Source organism: Gigantopelta aegis, chromosome 3 (genome assembly GCF_016097555.1).
Source record: "Gigantopelta aegis isolate Gae_Host chromosome 3, Gae_host_genome, whole genome shotgun sequence".
Taxonomy (NCBI): Eukaryota; Metazoa; Mollusca; class Gastropoda; order Neomphalida; family Peltospiridae; genus Gigantopelta; species Gigantopelta aegis.
The window spans coordinates 91,976,942-91,993,296 of NC_054701.1; the positions used below are offsets into that span (position 1 = coordinate 91,976,942).

The window sequence follows — 16,355 nt, forward strand, 5'->3', positions numbered from 1 at the left end:
TTTATCGAATATTCGAATATCATTTTCAGGTCGAATACCGAGCACTAATATTTAGGATGCATAAATGGAATCTATACATATCTGTTTCCTAAAATTTTTAACTCTTAAACCGCGGTCAATGCATCAATTTGCAGAGTTTATTTTTTCTCATTTGTATTACCCACTAACATTTATTTGAAATAATTATGGGTATGCTGCATGTTTTTCATGACAGTTCGTGTTTTATATGCATAATGGTTATAAAAAAAATGAAATATAAAACAAAATCTTCATTATACAATTATTTATATATGCACACGCGCGTTAACTTTATTACTGTTATACATTTTAAGATAATGATTCTAGGAACTCCAGCCTTGACAATGTCAATAATCTGAGGCAAGTTTAAAAAAAAACGAAACCCCCCACCACCCCCACCTAAAAACAACGAATCCCCCCAAACCCGATAGTCCGGTTTGTTCTGTAGACCGTGGTCCAGACGTGCTTGTCTGCAGCGGAAATGGGGGGTTGACATTGAGCGTGTTTGACCTTGGAGTGCCCGACTCTGAAAACATTGACAGACGACATGTCTATATTGACGACCCGAAACGTGAATGGATTCCAGTTCCCATTCACCAGCCTTGGTAATATCTGATGAGTAATACAAGAGGGACCTTGAAAACCGTCGATACATGAAAGTTCTGCTGACGACTTCAAGAACAGAGCACATAACGGTAAAAGTATTACCGTAGAAGAATAAAAACAAAAAAGTTATGTTTTGAATGGTTCCAGTTGGAATTTATAAGATTTTTATTTCTTCAATAATATTGCATTTAGATAAACAGAAAACAATATTTAGAAGGATTCTTTTACTAATTCTGTTGCTGCAAAAAGGAATCGTGAATTGCCTTAGGGAAAACAGAGATTTTTCATGAATTGTTTTGGTGCAAACAGGAATCCTTCGTAAATTGTCTTAGGGCAAAAAGGAATCTTTCGTAAAAAAAAATTATGATAAAAAATTAATCATTCGCGAATTGTCTTGGGGCAAAAATTTATCTTTCGTGAATTGTTTTAGGGCAAAAAGTAAATCTTTCGTGAATTGTTTCAGAGCCAAAAGGAATCTTTCGTGAATTGTTTTGGGTTCAAAATAAAAGAAAATATTTCGTAATATTTTATGAGAAAAGGGAATCTTTAAGGAATTATTTTTGGGCAAAGATGAATATTTAGTGAACTGTTTTAGTGCAAAGCAATCGTTTTCAACTACAGTACTGAAGCCTGTTTCTAGCTGGCAGATATATGGCCAACTAGATGGAGATAAAGAGAACGTATTGCGTGTCTGCTAGAGAGATATATACAACTGTCTGAGGTTATCCTTGGCGAGTATCAAACACAAAACTTGTATTTTGAGGGATGGGATACTTGCTAATAAGAAAACGGATATAACAATTTATCGTATTCCATAACACCGTCCATGTTCGTGCGTTTTGGAATTGTTGAACGGTCTCACATGAAAACAGAAAAAAAAAAAGGAAAACATTTTTAAAAAAATTTTTTATCTGGTGTACGATATACTATTTACAGACTTATGAACAAAAATAGTTTTCACGTATGCGATCTCCTTTGTTAGCTGACAAGTTCAATGTTTTAAAGACTTGAAGTCAGAGTGCATCAAGTATATAGGTTATCAACAATAATTCAGAATGCTGGTGGGTTTTGTTTTTTTCGGGGTTTTTTTTCTACATTTTTAGCATTCTTTGATGGTTTTCTTTCGAACTCGTTTTCCCACATTTTTCAAAGTGAAACGGTTGATATTCTTAAAAATGCGAATATCTTCATCAGTAAATATTTCGAAGTTGTTAAGAGCAGAGCAGTTACCTGAAACATCACACCAAGCCAAGTTATCGGATTATATTCCGAAAGTCTGGCTACTGGTAGATGCCAGCTTCGGTGGCGTCTTGGTTAAGCCATCGGACATAAGGCTGGTAGGTACAGGGTTCGTAGCTCGGTACCGGCTCCCACCCAGAGCAAGTTTTAATGACTCAGTTGATAGGTATAAGGATGATCAGACGCCGATGGAGAATGGGGACGAATAAAGGAATGTCGACTCAAGAGCACACAACGACAGTGTTAAGTATTATTTCACATACTGGGTGTCAGCTGTATCCATAGGCGTACGCGCTCCCATTTTGTTTTAAGGTAAACTGGTTTTTGCCCGAATTAAACGAAAATGCCCGAATCTGGTCAACAACATTTATTCATATTATTAGCATTAGTGCAAAACAGCTATATAGAGTTTCAAACGAATCACTACTATACGACGCATTTTTACATGGATTACAACTAGTTTTGCGGGTAGAATGATGGTAATACGTGGTACAAAGGTTACTCTTCGATTAATTAGCAGCAATGGAACTTTTATATGCACCATCTCACAGACAGGATAGTACATATCACGGCCTTTGTTACACCAGTCGTGGAGCACTAGCTGCAACGAAAAATAATCCAATGGACCCACCGACGGGGATCGATCCTAGCTCACACAGAGAAGTGTTTTTGCCAACATGTAACCCAGTGGAAAAGCGCTCGCCTGATGCGCGGTCGGTCTAGGATCGATCCCAGTCTCTGAGCCCATTTCTCGTTGCAACCAGTGCACCACGACTGGTATATCAAAGGCTGTGGTATATGCTATCCTGTCTGAGATGGTGCACATAAAATATCTTATAACCACCGAGTTTCCACTTTAAGACTGTCAGAATTACCTGACATCCAATAGTAGATGATAAATAATGTGCTATAGTGGTGTCGTCAAACAAAACACTTTCTTTTTCTTGCCAACTTCTTGGCCAATAAAATAAGCAACAGTTTAAGCTTTTAATCAAGATAAAAAAAAAGAAGACTAGTGCAACACTGTATGCCTGCGTTTTCTTTTACCGTGTAATGGCAGATGACAAGAGCCTCTTAACACTATACTATTACGGTGTTTTGATCTGGGCCCCGTTCAACGAAGCGTTCTTAGCGCAAAACTACCTCATCTTAGGGCTAAGATCGTTGATCTGAATTTTTGTTGTTGACCACCCCCTAATTACTTTAAACCTGGTACAACCCTGTAACCAGTTATGAATTTCAAACACTGCAAGAGACCGATATTTCACCGGCATGTTAGCTTCCTTAACAGGTATCCCTAAGAGATTTTTTTTTTTTTTTTTTATCAGTCTAAACTATTGGGACTTAAAAACAATTCTAGGAAGCCGTCTATGTATGCGATGAATTCAAGTGGGGGGGGGGGGGGGGGGGGGGGGGGGGGGGAGAAAGAGAGGAGTCGAATGCTCGGCGAGGAGCGGTTCAAATATTGACGAACCCTGCTCCATATTGATGAGGCGGACACATCAAAGGCGACACGGCGAGGCGAGATGGGCGTGATTGGCGATCTGGCCGTCAGGTACCTGGTGTCGCTCACTGTTAGATCACCAAATTTGTTTTCAACATGCCACATCGATCGTCCCCAATCGAACATTACGTGAGGAGCCATGTCACGACGTGTTTGACGTTTTCCCCGGATAAGAATAGTTTGTAACCTTCCATCGAACGAGCAACTATTCGCCAACAAAGAATTTGATTGTTGGAAGCATCACACCTCGGGTGTAAACGGGCCATCATTATCTGGTGGTATTTATAATTAATTGCAGAGTGGGCGTGGCGATCTATTCTGTACATTGTGTAACACTGATGGTTCCGCCTATTTTAATCAGTCAGATAGAATTTTGAATGAAAGAATACGTACACATTTTGCAGTGACAACGTGAATCAAACAGCCTAATAATATACATTGTAGTTTTAAAGCGAATTTAATTTGCTCCCCATTACTCCAATTCAAGTCGCCAACTATACTCGGACAAAGAAGTTTAGTAATTTGATAAAAAGTTTTTTTTAATAAAAACTTGTGACTTTCAAAGTGAAAATGGACAGTGGATTTAATTGATGCATCATTTGTTAGTATTTATAAGTAACACCAACAGGAGATTTTGAATACAAAATGAAATGCGTAACTCTCACGTCATTGAATACAGCTTGTATGTTAAAGTAAAATGCAATAGTACCAAATTGCTAAACTATACTCTTCAAAAAAAGAAACGCAAAAGGCAAAAGGGTACAAATGGGTTATAACTCCGATTTTATGTTTCCTACCGGTTCATGCTTTGTGAATATAAGGTCATTGCATGTCCCAAACACATTCCCACGGTTACATTCGATAAAACGCAGCTACTGTACAATAAAGTTCCAAAATGTGAATATTCGCAAAAACGCAGCCACGTGCAAACCATGTCACCACTGCACGTGCGTTGTCTGCACGTGCAACATGAACACCGACAGTATAAAAGTGCAGGGTGTTCGCTTGCCTGGCCTCTGTATCTGGCCGACAGTTGACAATCCAGGACATGCCACGTCTCAGTGAACCGCAGAGAAACAATGCCATCGGCCGACTAGACGCAGGCGAATCCAGAACGGCCGTTGCCAGGGCATTCCATGTGTCCCCAAGCACCATCTCCAGACTGTGGGACCGTTACCAGCAACATGGATCAACACGTGACCTCCCTAGATCCGGTCGACCACGGGTCACTACCCCCGGGCAGGACCGCTACATCCGGGTACGCCACCTTCGGGAACGATGGACTACTGCCACCTCCACAGCCGCAGCAATACCAGGTTTGCGCAGGATATCCGACCAGACCGTACGGAACCGCCTACGTGAGGTAGGAATTCGTGCCAGACGTCCAGTTCGAGGTGTCATCTTAACACCACAACACCGTCGACTCCGACTGCAGTGGTGCCAGATTCATCGACAATGGCCAACTGCGATGGAGACAGGTGTGGTTCAGTGACGAGTCCCGATTTCTGCTCCGACGTCATGATGGAAGATGTCGCGTGATTAGGCGTCGTGGTGAACGTTATGCGGCAAACTGCGTGCAGGAAGTGGACAGATTCGACGGGGGTAGTGTCATGGTGTGGGCAGCCATCTCACACACTGGCAGAACTGACCTGGTCCACGTGCAGGGCAACCTGAATGCACAGGGCTACATTGACCAGATCCTCCGGCCACACATCGTTCCAGTTATGGCCAACGCCAACGCAGTGTTCCAACATGACAACGCCAGGCCTCACACAGCACGTCTCACAACGGCTTTCCTACAGAACAACAACATTAATGTCCTTCCTTGGCCATCGATATCACCGGATTTGAACCCAATTGAGCATCTATGGGACGAGTTGGACCGACGCCTCCGACAGCGACAACCACAGCCCCAGACCCTGCCCGAGCTGGCAGCAGCCTTGCAGGCCGAGTGGGCCACCATCCCCCGGGACGTCATCCGTACTCTGGTTGCTTCAATGGGCAGGCGGTGCCAGGCAGTTGTCAACACACGCGGAGGCCACACCCGGTATTGACTCCAGATGACCTTGACCTTGGTGGTGTGTCCTATCACTTACTCACAATGGACTAGAGTGAATTGTGAACAATCCTGCAACATTTGGTAATTATCGGACTCACCATTCAATAATTAAATCAATTCTCCAAATGTTACGACAATGTGGTTTTGCGTTTCTTCTTTTGAAGAGTATACTTTGTCTAAGTATAAACTATCGTTGTACTAAACCAGATTTTGATGTAAACAGCAACCTTCTACTAGTACTTCTAGCGTTGTACTAAAACAGACTGCAAGCAACAAACTTCCTGTAAATCTTCTACTACTAGCGTTGTACTAAAACAGACTGCAAGCAACAACCTTCCTGTAAATCTTCTACTACTAGCGTTGTACTACAGCAGAATTGCACTCTACTCCATTCAACATGCTCAATTGGATGTACTCGATAGTTATTTCAATACATAATTCTGAGTGAGCTGTGAAACACTATATAATTATTGGCCTATTACTATTTGGTGAATATTCAGATATCTCTCCCAAAGCTATAGCTTTTGTATAGCAACCTCTAGTGATACCAAAATGTCACCTCTAAACTGTAAAAGGCATTTGGGAGTGGGGGGTGTCAGATCAATTGTATAGCCCTTACATTTTGGATGTAGACTGACCTAAAAACTAATAACTGGATCACCATTAAACAGTTGAAATCAATCAGATAAATATTACAAACCAGAGGCATAAAATTAATTACACTGACATCAATAGAAGATTTTGAAACAAGAATTTGAGAAGCCCACATAAATATGAGAAATGCAATGTATTAAAAAATTTTTTTTATGTTTTATACATGAAGCTAATGTGTAAAATGACACATAGCAAGGTTGTGTATTTTCTTGATGCCTAGTCATTATGTGATCACAGTATGAACACGTGTTCTGTTTATACGACCATTCATCAGGATCGCCAGCTGTATTTTCTTGATGTCTAGTCTTTAGGTGATCACAGTATGAACACTTGTTCTGTTTGTACGACCATTCATCAGGATCGCCAGCTGGAAATAAATAGGAAAAAATATACCATTATTAGTTAATGACATAAAACTGGGAAAAAATCATTTGTGGGATGTCAGTGGGGGAAGAGGGTGAAACATTAATTAAAAACTATCTACTACTCTAAAGGGTCTGTGCCAGTGTGTCCTTTAATCAAAACTGTAAGGCCGTAGCTAGGAAGGGGGAGGGAGGGAGGGCACATGAATTCTGTGCATACCTAAAACGGTTAAGAAGTTAGACAGTTCTAATAATTAAAATTCTTCTATGTTCATATAATTGTAACTGATTGTGTAATAGAAAGTTGATAGCTTGTTGCAAACTGATATCAAATGATGATCAGTGAAAAATTCCAACCACTTCCAAATTCTAAGTGAGATTATTAATACTGAAGTCCATTATTTTTGCTATGTTACAATGTATACCGAAGCATGCAATCATGATCAGTCCCGTCTAGCCACAGAGCTAAATGTGGAACCACTGAGCTAAATGCAGACCTTCAGCCCCATCTAGCCACAGAGCTAAATGTGGACCTTCATCCCCATCTAGCCACAGAGCTAAACATGGACCTTCAGCCCCGTCTAGCCACAAAGCTAAACGTGGACCTTCAGCCCCATCTAGCCAGAGCTAAACGTGGACCTTCAGCCCCGTCTAGCCACAGAGCTAAACGTGGACCTTCAGCCCCATCTAGCCAGAGCTAAACGTGGACCTTCAGCCCCGTCTAGCCAGAGCTAAATGTGGACCTTCAGCCCCGTCTAGCCACAGAGCTAAACGTGGACCTTCAGCCCCGTCTAGCCAGAGCTAAATGTGGACCTTCATCCAGTCTAGCCACAGAGCTAAATGTGGACCTTCAGCCCCGTCTAGCCACAGAGCTAAATGTGGACCTTCAGCCCCGTCTAGCCACAGAGCTAAATGTGGACCTTCATCCCCGTCTAGCCACAGAGCTAAACGTGGACCTTCAGCCCCGTCTAGCCACAGAGCTAAATGTGGACCTTCATCCCCGTCTAGCCAGAGCTAAATGTGGACCTTCATCCCCGTCTAGCCACAGAGCTAAACGTGGACCTTCAGCCCCGTCTAGCCACAGAGCTAAACATGGACCTTCAGCCCCGTCTAGCCACAGAGCTAAACATGGACCTTCAGCCCCGTCTAGCCAGAGCTAAACGTGGACCTTCAGCCCCGTCTAGCCACAGAGCTAAATGTGGACCTACAGAACTAAACGTGGACCTTCAGCCCCGTCTAGCCACAGAGCTAAACATGGACCTTCAGCCCCGTCTAGCCACAGAGCTAAACGTGGACCTTCAGCCCCGTCTAGCCACAGAGTTAAACGTGGACCTTCAGCCCCGTCTAGCCACAGAGCTAAACGTGGACCTTCAGCCCCGTCTAGCCACAGAGCTAAACGTGGACCTTCAGCCCCATAGAGCCACAGAGCTAAATGTGGACCTTCAGCCCCATAGCTAAATGTGGACCTTCAGCCCCATAGCTAAATGTGGACCTTCAGCCCCATAGAGCCACAGAGCTAAATGTGGACCTTCAGCCCCATAGAGCCACAGAGCTAAATGTGGACCTTCAGCCCCGTCTAGCCACAGAACTAAATGTGGACCTTCAGCCCCGTCTAGCCACAGAGCTAAATGTGGACCTTCAGCCCCGTCTAGCCACAGAACTAAATGTGGACCTTCAGCCCCGTCTAGCCACAGAACTAAATGTGGACCTTCAGCCCCGTCTAGCCACAGAGCTAAATGTGGACCTTCAGCCCCATAGAGCCACAGAGCTAAATGTGGACCTTCAGCCCCATAGAGCCACACAGCTAAATGTGGACCTTCAGCCCCGTCTAGCCACAGAGCTAAATGTGGACCTTCAGCCCCATAGAGCCACAGAGCTAAATGTGGACCTTCAGCCCCGTCTAGCCACAGAGCTAAATGTGGACCTTCAGCCCCATAGAGCCACAGAGCTAAACGTGGACCTTCAGCCCCGTCTAGCCACAGAACTAAATGTGGACCTTCAGCCCCATAGAGGCACAGAGCTAAATGTGGACCTTCCTATCAAGCAAGTAATGGCTTGTCATGCTGATTAGCAAGAGGATTCATTTCACAACTTATATATGGAAGAAACACCAAGAAACGTGTGTTTATATGTTATTTGTCGATATATAAAATCAAGAATGTTTTATTTATGTCATGTAAAGTATCAGATTGTTAAATACTGACAGCACAATCAATGATAATCTGAAACGTAAATTATTTTGGAAACGGTTCTTTAGGATGCAAAACATGTTATCAGATGGTGCTCTTGGAGAAATGGTAGATGTTACATAACTGAAGAGATTGGCATCAGAGACTGGTGCACCTGACTATTTATTTGAGAAGGAAACCGGTCTGCGTGTGTCTGGTAGAGACTGGTTTTCTTTATTAGTCAGCTGCACGTGGGTGGCCAGTAGGGAGATGATCCTAACAAGAATATAGTGTTGCATCACTGTGATGGCTGCCACATGAGAATGTTCTCTAACTTCACCACACAAGAGTTCTGCTGTATCTAAATGTTTTCTTTTACTTACAGATTTATACCTGAAATCTGAATAAAAGATATAGTACTATAGAAGGTGGATGCAGTGTGTGTGTGGGTAATATAACCATCAAAATGTTTGCTTCTAGTTAAAGATTTATACCTGAAATCTGAATAAAAGAGGGATGGTGCACATAAAAGATCGATTGCTACTAATGAAAAAATGTAGCAGGTTTCCTCTCTGACTGTCAAAATTACCATGTTTGACATCCAATAGCTGATGATTAATAAATCAATGTGCTCTAGTGGTGTCATTAAACAAAACAAACAAATAAAAGATGGTAGAACTGCAGATGGTGTGTGTGTATCTGTGTGCGAGTGTGTATCTGTGTGTGTGTGTGTGTGTGTATGTGTATCTGTCTGTGTGTGTGTGTGTGTGTGTGTGTGTGATCGTGATTGTGTGCATGTGTATGTGTGTGTGTGTGTGTGTGCATGTGTGTGTGTGTGCATGTGTGTGTGTGGTAATAACCATCCATTGTGACATATTTACACCTACAATCTGAATAAACTACAGCAGTGTAAAAGACGTTTGTTTCAGTCTGAGATGCTGGACATCATGACACACGGTTGTTGAGATACTATTAATGATTTAAACTCTAGACAAAGACTATGACTTTATTGGTTGGAGTTGATATCCATTGGATAAAAAATAGCCAGCAGGATTTAACTCAGGGGCTTGTGTCGCAGGATCGAACCACCTCAGTGGATCCATTCAACTGATTGGGTTGTTTTCTCGTTCAAACCAGTGCACCACAACTGTCTGTGGGAAAGTGCATATAAAAGATCCCTTGCTGCATGAGAAAAAATGTAGAGGGTTTCCTCTCAGAGGTGTCAGAATTACCAAATGTCTGACATCCAATAGTCAATGATTAATTAATCAGTGCTCTAGTGGTGTTGTTAAACAAAACAAAACAAACAAACTGGATACAAATTTTTTTATATTGGTTGACAGGATAATATTTGGGTTTTATATCTGCTGCAAGCTACTGGTTTAAAATGGCTGCAGACAGGCTCCAAGTTGTCAATGATGAGCATTTTGCCTGTGTCAAACACAGAAGCTTAATGTAGTCTGAACCAGGGTGGGTGGTGGGTGGGGGTGGGTAGACACTTTTGTCCAAAAACTATTTCTGGATACCTACATGTCTACTACTGCACTGTAAACAAATGTTTTAACCTCAGAACCCCTCCTGCCTACAGGTATATGCCCTGAAAGACATTAAAATGGCCACAGCTAACAGATTCGTTAGTCCTGTAGTCCCATGAAAAATGCAGTACACAATATTTTATGTGCACTTCCCATAGCCAGGCTGGTACAAAGCAAGGCCTTTGATGTACCAGTTGTGAGGCACCACCCACAAAATCATTATAAAATGCCATCAGCAATTAAAGGTCATCCATGTACAAAAAGTAGTTTTTGGTGCATTGTGATTATTTAGTAATGGTTGGGCATTAGCACTAATTAACCACAGCTGTATAATTACGGGAGAACTGTAACAAAGAATGGCTGGCTTGCGTAATAAAGCTGAAAACTCCGCCGGTATTTGACACAAACCTTCTACTTAGACAAATGCACTGGATGACCCTTAAAATTACAACAGAATAATACAAAATATGTTTTTAAATGTATTATGAATCATAAATCACAAGGCAAAATGTGATACATACTAAAATATATTAAATGCTCTTTTAATTTAATGCTATTTTGTTCTTCTGACATGTTTATTGTTTTACTGTAAAAAATGTTTAAAGATTACCTGGTAATAGGATCTAATAAAATAAAATAAAAGATCCAAGAATTTAATGGATGAAATACTTCACGTAACACTCGTAACTGCACTGGCATAGGAACCTGTGTGTGTGTGTGTGTGTGTGTGTGTGTGTGTGTGTGTGTGTGGAGGAGACAAGGTGGGATGTGCCCCCCTTTTCTTGATTTAGTAGCAGCAGCAATGGTTTATATATATTTATATTTGCTCCCCCCAACCCCCCACACTTATTGGCACCTTCCTACGTCACTGAACTGTATCTATAGACCTGTGGGTAATACATTTACGAGTGACACCAAATAAGTTTATGTTTGACAAAGCACTTAATCGGACAAATTCTTGTTGGTTTTTAAATTTATGTTCATCACAATGCACATTTAAAACATTGAACAACAGAAGAAAAAAAAAATGGACATAATAGCTAAAAGTAAACATTGAATTAAATAAACGCTATTAATTAAAGATTTAAAACAAAACAATTAAAATGCACTGATATATACTCCAATAGATGCAACCACAAACCAAGTTTCACTGGATTTATAGCTTGTGAAAAAATAGAGCTAAACACAAAACATGAACGTTGAGCTAAACACAAAACATGAACGTTTGAGCTAAACACACAAACTGAAAAGTTGAGCTAAACATAAAAACTGAACGTTTGAGCTAAACACAAAAACTGAACGTTTGAGCTAAACACAAAAACTGAACATTTAAGCTAAACACAAAAACTGAACGTTTAAGCTAAACACAAAAACTGAACGTTTAACCTAAGCTAAACATAAAAACTGAACGTTTAACCTAAACACAAAAACTGAACGTTTGAGCTAAACACAAAAACTGAACGTTTGAGCTAAACACAAAAACTGAACGTTTGAGCTAAACACAAAAACTGAACGTTTAACCTAAACACAAAAACTGAACGTTTGAGCTAAACGCAAAACTGAACGTTTGAGCTAAACGCAAAAACTGAACGTTTGAGCTAAACGCAAAAACTGAACGTTTAACCTAAGCTAAACATAAAAACTGAACGTTTAACCTAAACACAAAAACTGAACGTTTGAGCTAAACACAAAAACTGAACGTTTCACCTAAACACAAAAACTGAACGTTTGAACTAAACATAAAAACTGAACGTTTAAGCTAAACACAAAAACTGAACGTTTAACCTAAGCTAAACATAAAAACTGAACGTTTAACCTAAACACAAAAACTGAACGTTTGAGCTAAACACAAAAACTGAACGTTTAACCTAAACACAAAAACTGAACGTTTGAGCTAAACACAAAAACTGAACGTTTAACCTAAACACAAAAACGGAACGTTTGAGCTAAACACAAAAACTGAACGTTTAACCTAAACACAAAAACTGAACGTTTGAGCTAAACACAAAAACTGAACGTTTAACCTAAACACAAAAACTGAACGTTTGAGCTAAACGCAAAAACTGAACGTTTGAACTAAACGCAAAAACTGAACGTTTGAGCTAAACGCAAAAACTGAACGTTTGAGCTAAACACAAAAACTGAACGTTTGAACTAAACACAAAAACTGAACGTTTGAACTAAACACAAAAACTGAACGTTTGAGCTAAACACAAAAACTGAACGTTTGAGCTAAACACAAAAACTGAACGTTTGAATGTAACACAAAAACTGAACGTTTCAGCTAAACACAAAAACTGAACATTTAAGCTAAACGCAAAAACTGAACGTTTGAGCTAAACGCAAAAACTGAACGTTTGAGCTAAACGCAAAAACTGCTGCTGCTGCCACAGTTCTATTGATGTATAGTTATCTCAACTTTTGACTTCGTCAAGGTGAGTCAAAAACTATTAACATTTATTATTTTATGTACAACTATTTGAAAGTATTACATTATAATACATGTATTCAACAGCAGTCAGTATGTTTTAAATTTAATTATAAGGACAAAAATCATCCACAAACTTATATGAGAACGGCTTTGCCGATTCACAGTTTGCAGATGATTTTATATTGGTTTATGCCCCGATGAATGTAAAAGAAATAACAGACAATCCTTAATTAAGTAAATTACTAATCTTTAGTATTGTGTTCGTTTGTACATTATGAAAATTCACGGTCTTTGTTGCGTGTGTGATAGACACACATGTACAGATGTAGGCTGGGGACTCATGAGTCAGTTATAATCTGAGTTCCCTCTACTTGAGCAGCATGCACACAACAAGAAAATAAATTATTAAAATATTTTTCTGAATATCCATTTTTCATGACAGCTAAAAACCATCTAAGGCCCTCTCACGTCGCACACCTGTTTTAGTTAGCACTTAACACATAGTTACAAACAATGGCTACCTCAACATGCATGTCATACAATAACATCAGCCTAATGAATATTTAACCAGCTCAGTTGAATAGCACTGGTATGAGATATTATAATTATTGTAAACACATCACACTGAACTATTCTACAATGCCTTATCACACAAGTTAGATGATCCTGCTTTATATTCAAGGATCAAAGAGTTATTTCCCTTGCTAACAGAGGTTCTAAGTTGCATAAAATAATAAAAGATAAAAAACCCAACACCTTCCGATCTTGTTATGGGAACAGTTCCTGATTTTAATCAGAGGCCTTGCCCATAGTAAGCATGGCTGAACCATCAGGATATAATCATATTAATACGTAACAAACAGACCGACCGACAGACCGACCGACAGACAGACAGACAAACAATGTGAAACTGGACTTGTAAACTAAGACTTGTAAACTTGTTTGTGGTTCTGCAAAGCAAGTTTCAAACCTTGATGGACAGTCATTTAGACTAGTGGTTCTGCAAAGCGAGTTTCAAACCTTGATGGACGGTCATTTAGACTAGTGGTTCTGCAAAGCGAGTTTCAAACCTTGATGGACGGTCATTTAGACTAGTGGTTCTGCAAAGCGAGTTTCAAACCTTGATGGACAGTCATTTAGACTAGTGGTTCTGCAAAGCGAGTTTCAAACCTTGATGGAGTCATTTAGACTAGTGGTTCTGCAAAGCGAGTTTCAAACCTTGATGGACTGTCATTTAGACTAGTGGTTCTACAAAGCGAGTTTCAAACCTTGATGGACGGTCATTTAGACTAGTGGTTCTGCAAAGCGAGTTTCAAACCTTGATGGACGGTCATTTAGACTAGTGGTTCTGCAAAGCGAGTTTCAAACCTTGATGGAGTCATTTAGACTAGTGGTTCTGCAAAGCGAGTTTCAAACCTTGATGGACTGTCATTTAGACTAGTGGTTCTGCAAAGCGAGTTTCAAACCTTGATGGACGGTCATTTAGACTAGTGGTTCTGCAAAGCGAGTTTCAAACCTTGATGGACGGTCATTTAGACTAGTGGTTCTGCAAAGCGAGTTTCAAACCTTGATGGACGGTCATTTAGACTAGTGGTTCTGCAAAGCGAGTTTCAAACCTTGATGGACGGTCATTTAGACTAGTGGTTCTGCAAAGCGAGTTTCAAACCTTGATGGACGGTCATTTAGACTAGTGGTTCTGCAAAGCGAGTTTCAAACCTTGATGGACGGTCATTTAGACTAGTGGTTCTGCAAAGCGAGTTTCAAACCTTGATGGACTGTCATTTAGACTAGTGGTTCTGCAAAGCGAGTTTCAAACCTTGATGGACGGTCATTTAGACTAGTGGTTCTGCAAAGCGAGTTTCAAACCTTGATGGACGGTCATTTAGACTAGTGGTTCTGCAAAGCGAGTTTCAAACCTTGATGGACGGTCATTTAGACTAGTGGTTCTGCAAAGCGAGTTTCAAACCTTGATGGACGGTCATTTAGACTAGTGGTTCTGCAAAGCGAGTTTCAAACCTTGATGGACGGTCATTTAGACTAGTGGTTCTACAAAGCGAGTTTTGATGGACAGTCATTTAGACTAGTGGTTCTGCAAAGCGAGTTTCAAACTTTGATGGACAGTCATTTAAACTTGGTTAAAGTGATGCTATGACCCCATTGGCATCCTAAACAACGAGGTAATCTATCAGAACAGTCCACCAGATTTCACTTGATCTCAAAACGTAAACCATCAATATAAGCACTAACGGATTGATTTTAAGTGGAGATCAAAATCTGACTGACAATAAGAAATCCAAATTACTGTTGATCCTTTCTCAAACCTAGTTTTAAAGTTCTATGAATTGTGTCTGACCGCTCCATGAGAAATCGACCCAAAAACTTAGTGTAATAGTTTATAGTGGGCAAGAATATTATACCAAGAGACTGTGTGGCAATTGCATGGTATAAATCCTGCGTACTATAAACTATAAACAAATAGCATGGCAAAACAACTGGTATATGGTTCTGTCTAATAATTACATACCACCTTTGTATATTATGATTAACAAAAGTTTCATTAAAGCTTCATCTGAAAAGCTGGTTGAATTTTATGGAATTGACAGAACATTAGTGTTCTGGCTAGGAACATGACATCATTCCTGGCTAGGAACATGACATCATTCTTAGTTAGAGACGTGACGTCATTTGGGTGTGACGTCATTTGGGTGTGACGTCATTTGGGTGTGACGTCATTTGGGAGAACACGTACTACACATGCTAGATTTTGTAATGCACATATGTTCAATAAAAGATATTTTTATTGCACTCTCAAAATTATCTTTATTATTACAGTAAGAGTAAATGGGTATGAAGTAAAACGTGTCACATTTTCAGTATTTTGTCTTTATTATTACAGTAAGATTAAATGGGAATGAAGTAAAATGTGTCACTCACATTTTCAGTATTTTGTCTTTATTACATACCCATTAAATACAAGAATACAAGAATTGAATACAATTGAAGAACTATACCTAACTTCTATACGCTACTATTTATAGCACATGGTTACCGGGAATGCCCTTCGCGATATGTAAACAAAGTTTGTGCTTGGTTTGTTTAAAATGTTATTTTGTGGAAAATTTGAACTGAAAACAGACGAAAACGGTGACAAATATTTACAATTTAATGAGCGCGATACCAAAACTTGAGATGGGAACACTACTAACCAACGAGCTTTTAATCCATGATAGTTAAGGTCAACGACAGTCACTTTTTGGACCCTTGTTTTGGCTTCGTTACATCATACACAATTCTTATTCTTTTTCAATAAATAAAACATCTCCAACCGTAATTTTGTGATATGATATATTTGGCAAAAGGTACGTTTTATTTCTTTCATCTTTAAAAACTTCAAATTAATATTTTGTCCAGAATTATGAAAAAACTAGAAAAAAGTACCGACTTGTAAACAACGTTGTCTGCTTGTTATAGGAATTTGACGGGTCAAGGTTAGTAGACTAGTTTTTATTTTAATGTGGTGCAGCATTGTAATAATACAGCTAATTTTGAATTTAAATGACGTCAGTATTCCAATGACGTCACTTTGCATCTCCTTACAATAACCATAAACTGGGTACATGACGTTTCCTTTTTGAAAAAATTCCAATGTAAAATTGCTATTGAATTTTTTTTTTTTTTTTAACATTACTAATGCACCTGGATGTCTTTGAACAAAATCTTGTGATTAAAAAAATTGCACCTTTTACGAAATATGGATTTCTAGTGAAATTACGGTAAGA

The 16,355-nt window shown here is 39.8% G+C and overlaps 1 protein-coding gene across 2 annotated transcripts in view; it reads right to left on the reverse strand.

The window, feature by feature from the left end:
• Window positions 1–6,198: 6,198 nt before the first annotated feature.
• The window catches only part of LOC121369344 (notchless protein homolog 1-like), a 58,521-nt gene continuing 48,364 nt past the window's right edge, over window positions 6,199–16,355 (reverse strand). For both annotated transcript variants that reach the window (XM_041494343.1, XM_041494344.1), the window contains exon 13: window positions 6,199–6,447. In XM_041494343.1, coding sequence (XP_041350277.1) covers window positions 6,435–6,447 — 13 coding nt within the window. In that variant the 3' untranslated portion in view covers window positions 6,199–6,434. The remainder of the gene's footprint in view (window positions 6,448–16,355) is intronic.